The 19,508-nt window shown below is 44.4% G+C and overlaps 1 protein-coding gene across 5 annotated transcripts in view; it reads right to left on the bottom strand.

Moving 5' to 3' along the window:
• Positions 1-17,606: 17,606 nt before the first annotated feature.
• LOC115093502 (UPF0538 protein C2orf76 homolog) overlaps positions 17,607-19,508 on the bottom strand; it is a 28,755-nt gene continuing 26,853 nt past the window's right edge. For all 5 annotated transcript variants that reach the window (XM_029605328.1, XM_029605330.1, XM_029605329.1 and 2 more), the window contains one exon: positions 17,607-17,933. In XM_029605328.1, the coding sequence (XP_029461188.1) occupies positions 17,857-17,933 (77 nt within the window). In that variant the 3' untranslated portion in view covers positions 17,607-17,856. The remainder of the gene's footprint in view (positions 17,934-19,508) is intronic.

Raw genomic sequence — 19,508 nt, 5'->3', positions numbered from 1 at the left:
CTTCGAATAGCTACAGCCAGGGCTGGTTCTATAATGAGACAGGGTGAGGCGGCTGCCTCGGGTGGCAAAACAAAATGCCCCTGCAGCTTCTAGCTCAGGAAACTAGAGCGGCATGAGCGTCCCCCGTCACCGTGGCACGCAGGCTCCCCCCTTTTTGTTCTGCCTCGTGCTGCACAGCTTCACTGAGACTGCGGCAGGGCTGAAGCTAAGGTGCGACTGTCCTCTAGTCCTGCCGCATGCTCAGAGGTGGCAGAAAGGTCCAGCTAGTACAATGTCGCCAGCTTGGGAGAGGGGGATTTATAATAAAATTCTAAGCACAAATAGCTGGCTTTTGATCTTTCTTTCACACCCAGCAAGAATGCACTGCTCCTTCCTTATTTATTTAAGTTTCTATACCGATATTAGTGGGAACATCATATCGGTTTACATCAAAACTTGACTGAGAACGGTAGGGTATCGTGTCAGGACCACGCCTGATCTTAGCTGGCTCCCTATCAGACTGGAGCCTCACGTTTCACTCAAACTTTTGTCTCTGCATTTTTTTTCCCCCCTTAAAACACTGGTGTATTTTTTTTTTCTCATAAAGCCACCGCTTTTGGAAGGTTGCTTTTTTTTCCCTCCACTGGAGTAAAAACTGATACCTGCCTTAATCCAGAATTTTTGCCACAACCCCCACCTTGTAGAGTAGCAGCATTCCTAAGATGACACTGTCTGCAGTGTTTTTACTTGTAAAAACTACATTTCAGCATTGTGGGCCTGAAACTTAAAAACAAAAAATAATAATAATAATCCAGAACAAAAGATAAAAGCTGACTTACACTGCTGTTTCATTTTCCTGGTCTGGGCTGGGGCCTCCACCCTTGCTTGTCTGTCACAGCCAGCAGCCCAGGAATTGGCAGCAAGTGAGTTACAGGGGGTTAGAGCTGCCCCTTTTTCTTAAAAGAAAAAAAAAACGGTAACATGTCATGTGTTCTTCAGTCTGGACAGCACTGTCTGTAACAAGGTGCAAAGCATTCAAACTTCACCTGGGCCAGGCTTTACTAAACACACGCATGCATAAAATAGGGCAAAGCAGCAGGCGCGAACACGCGGAGCATGAGCGGGACTGCGCTTCCTGATGCTAACAGCAATGCATTGCATTCTCAATTTATATATTCCCTCTTCCAAAAAAAGAGCCAGAAGCTGCTTACAACCCACCAGCAGGAACATAAGCAACAATATGGTATATCAAAAGTGCAAGAGCACGGTGGGAGCAGAGCTTATCCCCAAACGCAATCATCTGTCTTAAGAGGGCCTGGGACGGTGCCAGCCTTTTGATTTTAGCGATTTCAAAGAGCTGTGCTCGCCCCTAATGCATGAGGTTGCAGCAGTGGGCAGCTGGGTGCTGGAATAGTGTTAATGGTGGCGATGCTGTGCTATTACGGCTGTACTCATTCACATGCTCATGTTATGTCCATCGACAGATGAATGTTGCTTGATTGCGTATCTTGTTCTTTGTCGCTCTAATTAAATGAGTTTAAGAAGAAAAAAAAAAAAAGACATTGGCATGTTCAAACAGCACAAGAAATAGGGGGGGGGGCAGAGACACTTGAAAGCCCAGTAACATTCCCTACCCCTCCCCCCCTTCAACAGTGCTCCTGGTTGCTTCCGGCAGGGGTGACCTCGCTTTGGTTTGGCCCCTGCAACCCTGATCCCCCAGCAGGCCAGCATTGTAGTTGGCCCATAATGACAGTCGTGGGAGGGGGCAGGGCCTATCCACCACAGTAGCAGCTGTGATTACAGGGTAGGGGGAAGGGGAGAGAGCTCAGATGGTAAAAGTCTGCCCCCCCCCCCCCCCCCCCCCCCCCCCCCCCGCCTCTTTCGAGTTCACGTCAGTCCCCCCCCCCCCCTCCCCCATCCTTCCAGCTCCTGCGAAAACAGTCTGATGCAATAAGAAGTGCGGGAGAGCCGACGCGTGCCCAGGCACCTCTCCTGGGCGCGCAATTTTGTATTCAAATGAGGCCGGGCGCTAATAAGGAGGCGTAGGGACACCAGCGCGTCCCTAGCTCCTCCTTATTAGCGGAAGCGGCGGCTGTCTGCGGGTCCGACAACCGACGCTTAATTTTACCGGCGTCTTGTTTTTGAACCCACTGACAGCCACGGGTTTGGAAAACGGACGCCGGACAAAATTGAGCGTCCGTTTTCCAAACCCGCCGACTGGCGGGCAGATTTTTTTTTCCCCCTTTTAAGTTTTTGGGGTTTTTTTTTTTTATTTTTGGGGCCTCCGACTTAATATCGCTATGATATTAAGTCAGAGGATGTACAGAAAAGCAGTTTTTTCTGCTTATCTGTATACTTTGCCGGTGCTGCCTTTGGGCAGGCGTTAATTTCTGAGAGGAAAATGTGCGGCTTGGCCGCACATTTTACATTCAGTATCCCGGGCAACTAACTAATAAGCTCATCAACATCCATTTGCATGCTCCCGCGGACAAACAGGAGCTAAGTGGTGCGGTCGGCTGAGCACACTGTTCTGTTTTGGCCTGAAAGTGCGGTAATGGCCTTCCCAGCTGTTCTGACTGCCATTATACCCTCTCTCCAGACTGACACTGCACTCCATGTGGCACTTTTACCCCTCTTCTTCCTCCCTCCCCCCCCCCTAGTGTTTCTGGCACTCACTGCTGCCAAAAAGACGGTGTGAAATTGTTTTGTCATGTTTACTGTTTCCCCCATCGGAATAGGGCACAATATTAATCCATACTGGCTATTTGTCAGACAGAGCAGCTTTTGCATGGTTACGGTGAGACAGAGCTGTAACTGGTACATCATGGTCAATGTGCTTGATAAATAGAACAGTACAAAAGAATCACCATGTCACATTATGCATTAAATAGGGACAAATGTCTCATTCTGCTGTCGCTAGATGCAGTTTTTTTGATCCCCTGTTGAAAATTAGAAGTAGTATAATTTGATTGCACTGTAATATCTATCCTAGTAGCTAAGGAACCAAGCTGGTGGCAGTTCCATGTAATCTTATTTAGAAGTTGCATGTTCTGTCCTAGCGCTCAAATTTCTGAAAACTGAGAGTACACTGGCTCAGTGAGGGCTTTTAAAAACTAATTTCCTCCCTTTAGAAAGGGCTGACCAGAAGATGGCACGGAGAAAGTGATATTTCTGTCATTTATAAAACCTTAACAACAGAAACACAAGTTTGCTCAATCTGTTCCCGGGAATCGTGCTAGGCTGAGAAGAGCTTTTATTGAACCAATGGAAAAGAAATGTGGTACATAGCCCTTCTAGGTCACACAGATCCCGTGAAAGAAGTCACGTTTGCAATTTACCAGCTGCTCGTGAGTTGGAGCGGCCGCTGTTGGAGGCAGGAACCTGGGCTTGATGAACCCTTGGTCTGACCCAGTATGACATTATATTATGTTCCATCTTTAGCATTTATTATTTCTCTTTTTCTCTTTTACCCCTTTCTGGATGTTGAAGGTGTTGCCATTGTTTTCTGCAGTACACAGCTCTGTCTTTCTTGGTGGCTTGACCTTGCTTAACTCCTGAAATCTAACAAGATCAATTTCCTGTGACCTTGGAAAACTCACTTTACCCTCAGTGGCCTCAGGTACAAAGATAGATTGTGAGCCCTCTCGGCACAGGGAACTACCTACAGTACTTGGAATGTAATCTGCTTTGAAGTGACAAAAAGTGGAATATAAATCAAATAAATATTTTTCCAGGCCACTGTTGGGGGGGGGGGGGGGGGGGGGGGGGGTGGTTTCTCTAGTGCGCCTCCACTAGAAAGTATCACAACCTGTTGTTTTTCTTTTTCCAGGAGCGAAACAGCCATCCTGTAACTTGTTCAACAATGAATTTATCAGAGATGTGCATTTGCAGTACATCTATAGTAAAATAGTAATGGTAGCAGAAAAAGATCAGAGAGTCCATCCAGTGTGCCCAGCAAGTTTCTTATGGTTCTTATGTCGCCCTGTGCCAGTTACCCCCAAGCCTTATGTTAAGAGTAGTAATATTTACAATATTTACAGATTTTACAAAATGCTGCAGCCAGAATTCTCACTGGAAAAAGCAAGAGATCACATATCTGATACACTTGCCGCCCTACATTGGCTACCCATAGAACAAAGAATTCAATTCAAAGCACTATGCCTAATACACAAACTCATCCACGATGAAAAAGCAGAGTGGCTAAACACAGCACTTAGATTTCTGTGTGGGACATGTACTTTAAGGTCAGCAAACAGAGCACTCCTACCCATTCCATCTGTAAAAACAGCAAGACTTACCCAGGTGAGGGAACGTGCATTATCTCTAGCTGGTCCCACTTTATGGAACTCCATGCCCCTTGACCTCAGACTTCAGAGCAATCATAAATTTTTTCAAAACACAACTCAAAACCTGGCTCTTCAAACAAGCCTTCAAGGAGAGCGACACAGGCAATTAAAGAGAACAAATTAATTAAGGTTAAGCAGCTTAAAGCACCCAGCGCCCTATTTCCAGCGCTCAATGGAATTATTTCAATTTAGTTAACTGTAGTCAACCAGCGAAACAAATTTCTATTAAACACCCAACCACAATTAATGTCTCTTGAAATAAACTCTTATATGTTACCGAACTCTAATGGCACCACCCATGTTATTTATGAACTATATTTTATTTTGTTATAGGTGCCCATCTGCAAACCGTTATGATGGTGAATAACGTAATGACGGTATATAAAAACTCATAAATAAATAAATAAATATAAACCAAGCAACTCTCAAACCCATTACAAACTTGTTTTTACAGGGTGAGCAGCCTTCATGATAATTCAGAGAATGCTGCTTGAACGTGCTTTCCTTTTTGGATTTGGCTGTAGAAGCAGTCCTGTGCTTTATCCTGAAGTCTGTGTATCAGTATCCTGGACTGTAAATGTTGGGGCCTAGCGTCGGCTGTCTTCTGAATCTAATTCCCCTTGTTTCCCCCTTCTGCCGAAGCAGAGAGCAATATTGCAGTTGTGTCACAAACATCAAGCTAATTGGTTAAGGTTAGTAATCAACAGTAGCCTTCTGCTGAGGGTAGTAACTGTTGCTCCATGCAGGTTAGCGTAATGCAACCTTTTCTTCATTTCTAATCTCTAGTCTTTAGGGCAGGGCGTCCCAAACCTGACCTGGAGACCCCAACAGCCAGTCATGTTTTCAGGATCTCCACAGTGAATACACGAGAAACTTCCATACCATGGAGACTAAGTATATGCAAATATACCTCATGCATATTCATTGTGAAGATACTGAAAACCCAACTGGCTGTGGGGTCCCCAGGACAGGTTTGGGAAGCCCTGTATTGGGGCTCCACAGTGTTTATCCTGGGTCCTTTTGAATTCACTTACTGTTTTTGTCTTCGCCATCTCCTCCAGAAGGGCATTCCAGGCATCTACCACCCTCTCCGTGGTGAAGTATTTCCTGATGTTGGTTTTGAGTCATCTCCCTTGGAGTCTAATTTCATGTCCCCTAGTTCCCCTGTTTGCTTTCTAACCGAAAAGTTTTAAGGTCGTGCATCATGAAAATCCAGTAGCTGAAGGTCTGTATCATATCTCCCCCACACCTCCTCTCTTCCAGGGTGTACATATTCAGATCCTTCAGCCTCTCCTAAGTCTTTTGATCTTGACCCCCCAGTTTTGGCTGCTAGGGATGAAGGTGTTAAATCCATGCTTATCTAACCTACATGATAGGGAGAGCTTGTTTACTTATTTATAGTAATTTGGACATAAATTATTTCATCATTGGTTACTTTGAAAAATGAAAGGTCCATCAACTTTGGTTATGAAGAAGGCAAAATACAACAGTAGCCAGTTGCATATTGCAATAAAAAAAAAAGTCTTCATTCCTGGGGCCTTTCCTCGTGATAACTTAATGCTCCTTCTTTCCTCAATAATGTGTTCAGGGTTCCATTAGTCTTGCTGCGATATTGAAGAAGGCTGCATCCATCGCATTCCTGCTCCAAGTGGTGCCATGTCTTCACCCAGACATTCATGCAGTGCCAGGACAACAACAACAATGTTGGTAGTCCTTAGGGCACTGAGCAATACTGTAATGCTTCATTTGCTTTCCTTTTTTAATGAACAATCATCAAACGAGATTTAAGTTGCAGTATTGCAGGAAGCACTTTTCCTGCATAAGTTCTGCTGTCCCTTCACACCCTGTGCCCTAAAATAATTGTTTGACAAAAGACAGATAGCCACCACCAACACTGCTTTTCTTAATCCTGTACTCATTTCCCCTTTTCAGGCAATTGATAAAGCTCTTTCTAGAATATTCTTCCAAGAAATTTCATGGGGATACATTCTGTTATTCATGAATATAAATCCCCAAGCAACACTTCCAAAATGCATCGCTTTGTGAAAGGCCCTTAATGAATTAACTTTCAAGACTCTCATCTGCAAAGCAGTTGATGGACATATTGAGGTCTATCTTCATAGAGCTGGAAAGCAGGCAAGTCACCCAGATAATTTTACTTGAATATTCAGAATGCAGCTGGTTGTGCGAGCCGCTGGCCAGACCCAGGTAAAGTCCAAGGCATTGGCTAACTCTCCGGCACAACCAAACTAACCCAGATAATGCTGAATAAGCAAATGTTGCTTACCTGTAACAGGTGTTCTCACAGGACAATACAACAGCCCCGCGGTAATCTGCGCACTCCATTCCCTAATACCCCACCCTCCCGCCTGACCCCCCCTTACCCCCTCCCTAACTTCTCTTCGCTAGAAGTTCCCTCCCCATATATTCTTGTGCATAGTTATTTATGTTTTACATATGCCTCCGAGCTAGTAATGCTCTAATGTTTTTATGAACTGACCTTGTTCATTCAGTTAATTCCAGTTATAGATTGCTTACCCGACCAGTTTGATGTATACTATACCGTTATATGTAACAATTTGTTCGATTGTAAACTGGGGTGAAGGTTAACTGCTAAACCTCGGTATAGAAAAACCTCTAAATAAATAAATAAATAAGCAAGCAAGCAGGATGTTAGTCCTCACATATGGGTGACATCACAGGATGGAGCCCAATCACAGAAAACTTCTGTCAAAGTTTCCAGAACTTTGACTGGCCCCTACTGGGCATGCCCAGCATGGCACTAACCCTGCAGCCAGAAGGGGTCCCCTTTCAGTCTTACTTAAAAGCTACAGGCAGTGCCGAAAAATAAAATAAGAAACGTAACGAACCCAATACCGCGGGGCGGCGGGCGGGTTTCGTGAGGACTACCATCCTGCTGCCCTGTGAGAGCACCTGTTACAGGTAAGCAACATTTGCTTTCTCACAGGACAAGCAGGAGGGTAGTCCTCACATATGGATGAGTACCGAGCTGAGGATGCCCAAGCAATGCACTAAATGTGTTCAGGTGTGCAAGGCACTAGGACTAGAATATAATTTGGTCGAGGGCATCCTGAACCCTAACGGGCAGGCGGAAGGGTGTTGGTACGTCACGTTGTAAACAGGTTACGAAGGACAGACTGGCCGAAGATGGAATCTTGTCTTCCGGCTTTGTCCAAGCAATAGTGGGCTGCAAAGGTGTGGAGAGAACTCCAGGTGGCAGCCCTGCATATGTCAGAAAGCGGCACCGATTGTAGGTGTGCTACTGAAGTCGCCATGGTCCTCACAGAGTGTGTCTTAACACGGTCTTGAAGTGGAATGCCCGCTTGCTGATAGCAAAAGGATATGCGGTCTGCTAACCAGGAGAAGAGAGTCTGCTTACCCACAGGCTGCCGTAATTTGTTAGGATGGAAAGAGACGAACAATTGAGTACTTTTCCTGTGGGCAGCTGTACAGTCTAGGTAGAACGCTAGAGCCCATTTATAGTCAAAGGTATGCAGAGCCTGCTCTTCTGGGTTGGAATGGGGCCTGGGAAAAAAGGTAGGTAATATGATGGATTGATTTAGATGAAAATCCGAAACTACCTTGGGTAAGAATTTAGGGTTAGTGCGGAGTACTGCCCGGTTCTGCAGAAGTTTAGGGTAAGGTGGATAGGTAACTAGGGCCTGTAATTCACTAACTCTGCAAGCTGAAGTGATTGCCAAAAGGAAAATCACTTTCCATGTGAGATATCGAAGTTCACAGGAGTGAAGAGACTCGAATGGTAGTTTCATAAGCCGACCCAAAACCAGGTTAAGGTCCCAAGAAGGGGCCAGAGGACACAGTGGAGGCTTGAAGTGAAGCAAGCCTTTTAGAAAACGTGTGACAAGAGGTTGTACTGATATAAGAACATCCCCGATACCTTTATGGAAGGCGGCTACTGCACTGACATGCATCCTGATGGAAGATGTTTTTAGACCTGACTCTGATAAATGCCAGAGATAGTCCAAAAACTTTGTGATTGGACAGGTAAAGGGGTCAAGGAACTGAGAACAGCACCATGACGTGAACCTGTTCTATTTGTAAGAGTAAGCTTTTCTCAAGGAAGGCTTCCGTGAAGCAATCAAGACATGGGAAACTAGTTCAGAAAGGTTAAGTGGCTGAAGGATTACCCTTTCAACATCCATGCCGTCAGGGATAAGGCATGAAGATTGGGATGGTGGAGGCACCCGTCGTTTTGAGTAATCAGAAGCAGGTCCTTTCCCAAGGGAATGTGCCTGCGAATGAAGAGATCCTGCAGTATTGGAAACCACACTTAGCGTGGCCAGTGAGGTGCTATCAGGATCATGGTTCCCTTGTCCTGACGTAATTTCACGAGAGTCTTCGAGAGAAGAGGAAGTGGAGGGAATGCGTAGAGTAGACCGGTTGCCCACGAGAGGGAGAATGCGTCTCTGGGCTGAGAGTGTTTGCTGCGAATGAGAGAGCAGAAGTTTTCTACTTTGCGATTTTGAGGAGACGCAAAGAGGTCTATCTGAGGATATCCCCATTGTTGGAAGATGGAGTTCACTACTGAGGGGTTGAGAGACCACTCATGCGGTTGAAAGATGTGACTCAGTTTGTCTGCCAACACATTGTCCACTCCCAGCAAGTAGGTGGGAGAATGGGAGAGTGCTTCCGCCCATAGGTGGGAGAATGGGAGAGAGTTTCCACCCATATCTGTGCAGCTTCCTGCCACAGAAGGAAGGAGCCCATGCCTCCCTGTTTGTTGATGTACCACATGGCCACCTGGTTGTCCGTCTGGATCAGGATAACTTGATTTGAGAGGTGATCCTGAAATGCCCTGAGAGCATATCTGATTGCTCGAAGCTCCAGGAAATTTATTTGGTGTTTGGCTTCCTCTGGAGACCAAGAGCCTTGTGTCTGCAGATTGGCCACATGGGCTCCCCATCCGAGGTTGGAAGCATCGGTGGTGAGAATTAGTTGAGGGTCTGGAGCCTGAAAGGGCAAGCCGTGGAAGAGATTGATCTGATTTTTCTACCAGGCTAGAGACTGATGGAGTGAGTTGGTTACATGGACAATGGTCGACAGGGGCTGAATGCTTTGAGTCCATTGAGACCGTAGAGTCTACTGCATGACTCTCATGGCCAAACGGGCCATTAGTGTGATCTGAACTGAGGACGCCATGTGTCCTAGGAGGATGAGAAAGTGGCATGCAGTCGCGGAGTGCTGAGACTGCAGCTGGTGTGCAAGAGACACGAGAGTGAAGGCTCGTTGTCAAGGTAGGAAAGCCTTTGCCTGCAAGGTGTCCAAGTCTGCCCCAATGAACGACAAGGTTTGAGATGGGACTAAGTAGGATTTGTCATAGTTGACTAGAAATCCTAATGAAATTAGAGTGTGTAAGGTTAGATTGAGAGACGACAGAGCAGCTTGCTGAGTGGGAGCCCTGATTTACCAATCGTCTAAATAGGGGTAGATGCGAACACCTTGGGTCCTGAGGAAGGCTGCAACTACTATGAGGCATTTTGTGAACACTCGTGGCGCAGATGCTAGGCCGAATGGACGCACTTGGTTTTGATAGTGCTTGGGGCCTACTAGAAACCTCAGGTATTTTCAATGAGATGGAGTTATCGCAATATGAGTGTATGCGTCCTGGAGATCCAGAGAGCAGAGCCAGTCTCCTCGTTGTAGAAGAGGAAGAAGCAAGCCTAAGGTTATCATTTTGAATTTCTCTTGCTGGAGGTACTTGTTGAGAGCCCGTAGGTCCAGAATCGGATGAACGCCTCCCAATTTTTTGGGGATTAGAAAGTACTGGGAATAGAATCCTAGGCCTTGCTAAGAGCAAGGTACGGGTTCTATTGCCTTGGACTGGAGAAGGAGGGAGACATCTTGATCCAGATGGATGGAGTGATCGGATGTTCTCCATGTCGGTAGAGGTGGGGAGTCTGGTGGCATGGAGAGAAAGTTCAGATGGTAACCCTGAGCAATTATCGCCAGTACCCATTGGTCTGAGGTGATTGCCATATGTTGTGGAAGTGGCACAATCGACCTCCCACTGGTATATGAGGCAATGGAAGCTGGCTGCTGCTCTCTAGGTGAAAGTCAAAAACCTGAAGCAGGCCCTGGCTGAGGAGCTGCTTGCGGTTTTTGTTTATGTGTTTGACGAGACTGTGCTTTTTGAAAAGGTCTCGTGGCACGGGATCTGGTTGGTGGTGGGTAGGACTTCTTTGGGCAGAAGAATGACTTTTAAAGAGTCCTTTCTGAAGGGCTGTTTGGAAGAATAGTCAGAAGGCATCAGAGAGAGCTGTCTTAGGGTCAGACGATGGCGAGGTCGATGATTTAGCTCCCTCGGTGGTGATGTTTGTCTCTACGATCCCCTCGGTCCTGAGGGGGAGCAGAGGGTGTCGAAGACAGAGATGTCGTCAATGCCGGACGGTCACCGGCCAGTGGACGATGCTGGTGCGAAGTTGACGTGCTGGTTTTGATGATGTCGATGCAATGGACGGAGTCGGGGTTTGAGCACGGACTAAAAGGTTCCATCTTCTCCATTTTGGCCTTGCGACCTTTTGGTGTCATTAAGGCACATTTGGTGCAGGTCAACACATCGTGCTCTCGTCCAAGACACATTACACAGACTTTATGAGGGTCTGTGATGGACATGGTACGACTACAGTCTGGGCACCAATGGAACCCTGACATCATGGCCATGGAAAAAAATTTAGCCGGGGTACGGTAGACAGCCAGTAGGCTGCGAGGGCCAAACTCGACAGTAATCGACGGAAGACGGGTAAAAACATACCGGAGTACTGCGGCTTGAAAAAGTTAGAGGAGGGACCCCTGTGGGGCAAAATAACTTTTAGTAATTCCGTGAGGAAAATTCCTGTCAGGAACCTCTGAAGAGCTCCTTAACCGCGAGGCTACTGCTGCATGGAAAAAAGAAGACTGAAGGGGGACCCCTGCTGGCTGCCAGTAGGGGCCAGTCAAAGTTCTGGAAACTTTGACAGAAGTTTTCCATGATTGGGCTCCATCCTGTGATGTCACCCATATGTGAGGACTACCATCCTGCTTGTCCTGTGAGAATCTGTGTTATCCGGCTAAGTTAGCCCTAGCCCGGAATTCAAACAGAACACCTCTGATTTATCCAGCTAAAAACATAGCTGGCTAAATTAGCAGCGGTTGGCATGGTGGGAAATTCAACCTGAACTGAGCTGGACAAAGCAGTTGATTATAGACCTCATTATATGTTTTACATTCAAAAGGTTTCCACTATGCAGAAAAACAAAATGATGCTTGGTACTTTAGCAAATCCCTAAACTGGCTTTCATTCTATAGCAGCAAACCCTTGTGTACTGAAAAACATTTCAGTTTTAAAAGTTGTGCTGGTCCAAAGAAAATAGCACTTTAAAGTTAAATTGTAATTTTAGATTTTTTTTTAGCACATCTACACCTTTAAAGAAATATGTTGTTTTATGCAAGCCTAAGAAACCACTCCCCATCTCACGAGCCTTTGCATTTCTAAATGTTCATACATTGTATATTGAAAGCTAGGAGTATGAAGGACTGGGCTGGCCTGACCTCTGGTGGCACTCACTGTTCCAGGAAGTACAAAGTACTGTAAGTTGTAATGCCAGGGGTAAGGTATAAAAATAGCCAAATTCTGGGAACTGGCTAGGCCTGTTTTGACTTATTGATTTAAGATGTACCAAGCAATAAAAGCAAAAGTATATGTTAAACCTGAACTCACATGCCACCTCTAAGCATGCCTCTATCATCTTTATTATTTTCTAAAAACATTTTTTGTGATTTCTTTATAAGATGTCCTTGAGAGTCACAAACAGGCCTGCTTCTCAAAATATCCACAATGCATGCACATCTATTACATGCATATTCATTGTAGATATCGTGTTAACCAGGTCTGTTTGTGGCTCTTGAGGATCAGAGGTGGTCACCCCTGTTCTAATATTTATCCAAAATTCAAATGCAATATTTTTGTGCCAGGAAGGGGGAGCTAGGTGTCATGTCTCCTTCTAAACTTATTCTTTGTCCGCAGTGGCAAAGCATTTTCCTTAAACCAAATAGAGCTCCTGAGGTTAGCCTTGCTATTACTTGCGAGAGCGGGCTTCTGACACTGATAGGGCTTTAAGGAATGTGGACAGGATTCTCTCAGAAGCACTGGATAAGGGCAAGGTATGTAACCTTCTATCATCTCCATTGTTAAGAAAACAATGATCCGACTCCTCAAACTCTCAATTGAAGTGCAATTGATATGGATTTAGACATAACAGGAGAAGAAAGGAGTCCAAACTTCAGACTGGATGGGCCGTTTGGTCTTCTTCTGCCGTCATTTCTATGTACAGGACAAGTTCCTGACCCTTTCTCCCACTGGCATCCATCCCCTTGAGTATATTTTCACCATTCTGTAGCGATAGGAAATATCCTTGTTTTTCAAGGTTCTTTTTCTTTCCACTTTTTATTTATAACTCCATTAAATGCATATCTTCACAAAAGTCTTGAGAAAAAAACCCCACAAGTTATCATAAACCAAAAAAATAATAAAATTACATCAAAACAGAATGTGCCACCTCAAAAAACAGACCACCATGATTGAGGAGGCCAATTCTACTATTCAAAATTGTTACTAAGTGAACCAGGTAACATGCCAAAGAAAAAATTAAACACGATTCAGGGGAGAGATACAAATTGCTCAGTCTGGTGAAGGAGGCAATGGAACCTGGGCCTGCTCTGTTATCATGCAGGAAAAAACTTAATAGACGAGGCCCAATGAACATGCAAGAAAATTTTATACTTTCTAAAACTTTAATATAAATAAGGGTCCTAGCAGCATTTCTGTAAATATCAACAGCCAAAGTTTTGAAAAACCTGCATCTTCATCTTCAAAATCTTAAGCAACCAGTGTCTGTCAGGGTTAAGAACCAGTGACAAAATCAGGGTAGCTGAATTCACATCCAACATTTCCAAGAACACAGTTAATTCTGTCTTCAGAGATCGGAGACCGTTCAGTCTGTACAGCTTCAGCCTCTAACATGTGGGGAAATAGTATACTCTCATCACCGGGGGCAAGGACAGATAGAGAACCTCCTGAATTTCAGTAAGCTATCAAGTAAACGTTTTTACAGCAGGCACAGATGGAATTTTAGGAAATTATGTTCAATATTTAAATATAACATGAGCTCTTACAAATCACAATGAGCAGATGATATGCAGAAACTCTTCCCAGCTCTGTAGGTATATTCTCCATAATGCTCAATCAAGTGCACCATTATCATCATCTGTTACAGGTGTATTCTCCATGTTGCTCAATCAGGTACTCCACTACCATACTCTGGAATAGGCAAATTCTCAATGTTGCTTGATCAGGTGCTGTATCATCTAGCCATTTGCATTAGAAGACATCCCTGGAAGAAAAGGTTAATATATTGCTCCTGAGGAAAATTAGTATCTGGTGTTCCCAATATATAGAAATGTAATGATTTAGTGAGTGTAAACTTAATCATGACCCTTAGCTCATGTATAATGTGATCCCAAAATCCAAATACAATGCACACAAGCACCCTTACTATTTAAACATTTGGGGCATTTGTTAGAATTAGTTATACCCGCTTTAATTCTTGAACATGTTAGTCCTGGAGGAATTCTGAGCTACTGCGGAATGCAGAATTTGCGCAGAATTCCCCCCCCCCCCCCCGGAGTAGAATTGCCAAATTCTGTGCAGAAAATGGCATGGGAGACACCAGCATGCCATGAACAGTGCGTGCATCGTTCACAGCCAGGATGAAGGCCCCAGCAGGACATGCTCCACTCGCAGAGAAGATGAAGGCCGTGATGAGAGTGAATGTGTGTAGAGGTGTGTGTGTGTGTATGTGTGAGAGGAGGGGGAGGGGTTTGAGAGGGAAGGGAGGTGAGAGAGCAGGTGTGTAAGCAGAAGGGTGTGAGAGAGACCAGGGGAGGTAAGTAGGAAGGTGTGTGGGTGCCAGAGAAAGGAAACCTATACAAGGAGATTATGAAGGAGTGTGTGTGAGAGAGATTGGGAGCTGGTGTGTATGAAAAAAGGATCGTGTGTATGTATGTATGTATGTGAGGGTGCTAGCCTGTGTGAAGGGATTGTGTATATGTGAGAGAGCCTGTGTGCAGGGGTGCATGAGACAGGGAGCTTGTGAGGGTGTGTATGCAAGAGAGGGACCCTGTATGAGAAGATGTCTGTGCGCGTGAGAGAGTGAGGGAGCCTGTATGAGAGTGTATGTGCATTAGAGGAGAGGGAGCATGTGTGTGAGAGGGAGGGGCAGTACTGAGAACGGGGTCAAACTCTGGGAGTGGCAATAGAGTGGAAGGGGTTGAGCCTAGAGGTGGAGGGGAGAGAGAAGTTGGGGTCTGAGGGGGCAAAGTGGCTAGGGGAGTAGGGAGAGCAAATGGAAGGGACACTTAACAGTGAATTTCTAGGGAAATTCTGCTCAAAATATTTAAAAAGACTGTCATGTAAATTGTGTTGGGTTTTTTTTACCAATATAAATTTTGCAGAATTTTAACTTTTTGCGCGCAGAATTCCCCCAGGAGTAATACGATACCTGTAACAGGTGCTCTCCAAGGACAGCAGGATGTCATTCCTTATACATGGATGTGTTCATCTGACAGAGCTGTCACAGAACTTTGATCTCAAAGAATCTAGAGCCTTCAGCATGCTCTACTGAGGATGTGCAGCTGTAGTCCCCTCCTTGTCTCTTAGGCAGAGTCCCTCAGTCCTTTTTCCACAAAACCAAATTCTCTCTCTCAAGGCTAAATTCTTAGGGGCGGATTTACGCGCGCAAGGCCTTCGCGCGCCTATTTTGCATATGCCACCGGCGCGCGTAAGTCCCGGGGCTTTCGAAAAGGGGCGGGAGGGGGGGTGTCCGGGGGCGTTCCCGAAACGACGCGGCATTTCGGGGGCGTGCCGTGGCGCTTCGGGGGCGGGCCCAGGGGTGTGGCGCCGGCCCGGGGGCGAGGTCGAGGCCTCCGGACCAGCCCCCGGGACCGAAGGATGGAGTGGGGCTGCCGGCCGGCAGGCGTAACTTTGCCAACAAAGGTAGGGGGGGGGTTAGGTAGGGGAAGGTGGGGGGAAGGCGAGCCCAGCGCGTGCTGGGCTCGGCGCGCGCAGGTTGCACAAATGTGCACCCCCTTGCGCGCGCCGACCCCGGATTTTATAAGATACGCGCGTATCTTATAAAATCCAGCGTACTTTTGTTCGCGCACAAAAGTACGCGATCGCATATTTTTTAAAGATCTACCCCTTAGTTTTCATTTTAGTAAAACCCCAATCCAAAGTACTGGCCACTACCTCAGTACCTTCATCAACCACAAGTGTGTCTGTGACATTTACTGGCTTTAAATTAGAAAAAATATAAGCTGTAGAAACAGCCAGTCCCTTTGGACAAGGGAGCATAATTGATTGCTCAAAGGAACTGAACGCAAATGCAATTTTGTTAATCCCCAAAATTGAATTTAGATAATGTCTAACCTGTAGAAAGGCAAAAAGGACAGAATTTTGTAAATCAAATTTACTTGAGATCTGGAAATGGAATGGACAAATAATTGTTCATTAGCAGAGAAAAATGATTTCACTAATATCAGTACATGCTTTCTTCATTTACTAAATATTTTGTTGGAAAGGCCTGGTTCAAACTTAGCATTATCTTGCAGAGACAAGGAAACTGAATATTTAGGATGTAGTCCCACCAATTTCCATGCTGTAAACCAAGCCCATCTGACCAACAATTAATATTTTTTGTCATTAAATCCAGAAGCTATTTTACTTTTGCATGAATAACAGAACTAAAAACACAAAAGACTTTAGCATTAAATATTTGTGGAACTATATATTGATGTTCCCAACATCCAATCTCTAGTATGTCTCAGACATATGATGCTATATTTTTTTGATGATAGGAACAGCTAGGCCTCCCTCACTATAAGGCAACATTAAAGATTTCATTGGAAGACTACATTTTTGTCTTTCCAACTAAACTTAAAAAAAAAAAGGTAAAAAAACCTACCACACTGAGAAGGCACAGACTGTGAAGGGGGACCCGATGAGGAAAAACTGGAAAAGACCAGATACTTGTAGAGAAAACTAAGAAAAGAACGGAGCTCCACGAACCGCGAGGAATCTGCACGCGGAAAAGAAGAGACTAAAGGGGGACCTCATGTGGACATGCAGATAGTGGCATGCTTAGAAATCCTACTTAGAAATCCATTGTCAGGTGCACTCTGAGGCATAATTTATCAATAATAGTACAACTAGTAGGGCCTAGACCTATATGTCAACTGCCCAAAAATTTTGGGCCCCCCAAAAATTAATTTCTGGCTACACCACCGGTTGAATGAATTTCTTTTTTCTTAAGGAACCCTCTAACCCCTTCCTTTATTTCAATCATGGTTGTGTGATAGTAGATAGCATCAACTAATTTGTATACATGTCCAAAATATGTGATGAAAGCTAGACAAGCTAATAACCAAAAGGAACATAGTCCTGGAAGAGGATACCAGTCACATTACAGAATATGTTGTTCTCTCTCTCATGTATGTATGTGTGACATTACCTGCAATGCAGCATGAGAGATGGCAACCTTTTCACCCCTCTTTATATTGTAAAATCACTGTTAGAATAATGTTCATTAGAAAATGAACAAAATACTTGAGAACAACTATAAAATAGAATGTAAAGATCTTGATGTTCTGAATATCTGTATAAAAAAAGGTTCCTTTTAAAATACCTGCATCTGGCTAAACCATAAGAATTTGCTAGACTATTAAAAATAAAAAAAAGTCCTTGAATTTGTCATCTTCATAACCATCTTCCAAGCAGCTGAACAATCTGAATTTATTGGGGACAGCAAGTGAGCAGTTTTCACACTCTGGTCCCTTAATAACAGGAACCCTTAATGTATGAAGGAGAATGTAAGAGAAAAAAAAAAAAACAAGGGGAATACTAGAATCCATACATGATAGAGGCAGAGCGGGACTACAAAAAGCCTCATGCTATTCAAAGAGTGCTCTACGTCTCTCAAAACAGGACGGAGGCAGAATATAAAGTGAGATGGAATGCCCATTGGATTAAAAGTAAAAGGCACCAATTTTCTGAATTTCATTCAAAGAACAGATGAAAAGTTTAAAATTTCCATAAAACAGAAAAAAAAACCAACCTACCACCAGGATTTTGGAACACACAGTGCACTCTTTGTATGTAATTGCTGAACACTTCTCTAGCTTTATCCACTCAAATGCAATCAACAGCAATACTTGTTAAGGGTCAGAGTTTATTTTCAATAGCGGAATTAGGCAATGTGAGGGAAAAATATGTACACAAAAAGAAAAGAATGTGCGCGCATCAAATTTCTTTCCACCTGAACATGGAAGCTCAAGATTAAAAAGAGTTCTGCAGTCAACGGTATCCGCAGAGCTATCTTCTCCTTTTATATCCTGCTTCACCATCCAGACCAGTCTGACTGCACCATCTCACAGTCCAGCCACAAGAGCATCCCATAGATCACCATGATGAAACCGGATTGGCTTTGTAGGTTCTGTAGTCTTCCATGCAGAAGAAGGCTAACTCTGTTTCATTTGCTAAAAGAAAAAACAAGAGAACAAAATGGCTGAGCACACGTTTTCCACATCAACGTTTCAGCTTTGGCTCAGGGAGAAAGCAAACTGTTGACCTGTTACAGGCGATCTGTAAAGGCAGTCGTTCACTAACACCACAAGTGGTCACATAACCACAGGTGGTGCCGAGCAGGCTAACACTTTCAGAGCTTTCTGTTAAAGACTACAGGTCTTTATGGCATCTGTACAGGATGCAGCCCATCAGTTGCTTTCAGTTCCCAATCTATTCAAGCTCACAGAAGGGGTAGGACTGGGCAACTGGTGAACTGTTGTCTTCAAAGAACACCCGTTATAGGTCAGCAGCTTTATTTTCTCCAAGGATAAGCAGGTCCACCACATCACATAAGTAACACCCTCGGCTAAGGCCTGCGAGGAGAACACAACAGTCCCCAACAGGCAAGAAACATGTTTTTGTTGGGGAGACCCTTTTTCCATATTTTTTTTTTTTTTAAGAATATTGACAAACAGAAAGATAACATGACACCTTAAAAATGGGCCAGTGCAGGTAGAAAGATGGGCTCTCCTTCTCAAAAAGAACTTATTTATTTATAAATAACTTTTTTTATACCGAAGTTCAGGTAACAGAATTACTTATCACTCCGGTTTACATTATAACAAGTAGAAAACAATGACAACATATGTCTTACAATGAACAAGGGAGTGAACAACTTGGATAATATAACATAACATAACTAACTTAGAGGTCGGACAGTCTAAATCTACCATCCCAATGGGAGACTGTGTCCAGCCCGTAACGTGACATGCGTGAGTGGTCAGAACTCCATGTAACAGCTTTGCAAATCTCCTCAAAGGAGGTAGGCCCTCGACTGGCAACCAATGTCATCATGACCCTGACATTGGGGGCCAGTCGAAGGGCCCATCATGATGGGCCTTGACATGCCCTTCTAAGCTCAATCCTAACAGCGAGTAAGAATAGGAAATGTATTCTGCTGTCCAAATTGAAAATTGTGTTCCATCATATTATCAGGTCAATTGGGGCAAAAAAGAAAGAAAAAAAAAGGGTTGATTTTCTAAGGCAGGTGCTTCCAAACCTATCCTGTTGAACTTACAGCTAGTCAGTTTTTCAGGATAACCACAATGAATATGCATGAGATTAGTTTGCATACATTACAGACCCAGTATATGCAGGCATATTCATTGTGGATTTCTTGAAAATTCAACTTTCTGTGGAGTCTCCGGATAGGTTTTGGAAGCCCTGTTTATAAGGGCTAGAGTCTGCTCCATATAAAGTAGAGAGAGCTGCTTCATTCTTATGAACATGTGGCTTAGGAAAAGATGCTAGGAAGGAACTTCGAATGTGTATGAATTCTCACCAGAACTCCTGCAGATTTCAGAAAAAAAAAAGCAGCTCTTACTCTTCACAATCCTACACAAATCAGTCATAGAAGATAAAATCCCCCCCCCCCCCTTGAAATGAGCCTGAAGGTATAATAATTTAATACTTAGAGGATCAGTAGAATATTTCACAGATCACTTTACATTCTCTCCATTGACCGATCAAAACCTGTGTCTGAAGAA

This window comes from Rhinatrema bivittatum, chromosome 6 (assembly GCF_901001135.1).
Source record: "Rhinatrema bivittatum chromosome 6, aRhiBiv1.1, whole genome shotgun sequence".
Lineage (NCBI taxonomy): Eukaryota > Metazoa > Chordata > Amphibia > Gymnophiona > Rhinatrematidae > Rhinatrema > Rhinatrema bivittatum.
This window is presented reverse-complemented; position numbering and strand designations above follow the sequence as displayed.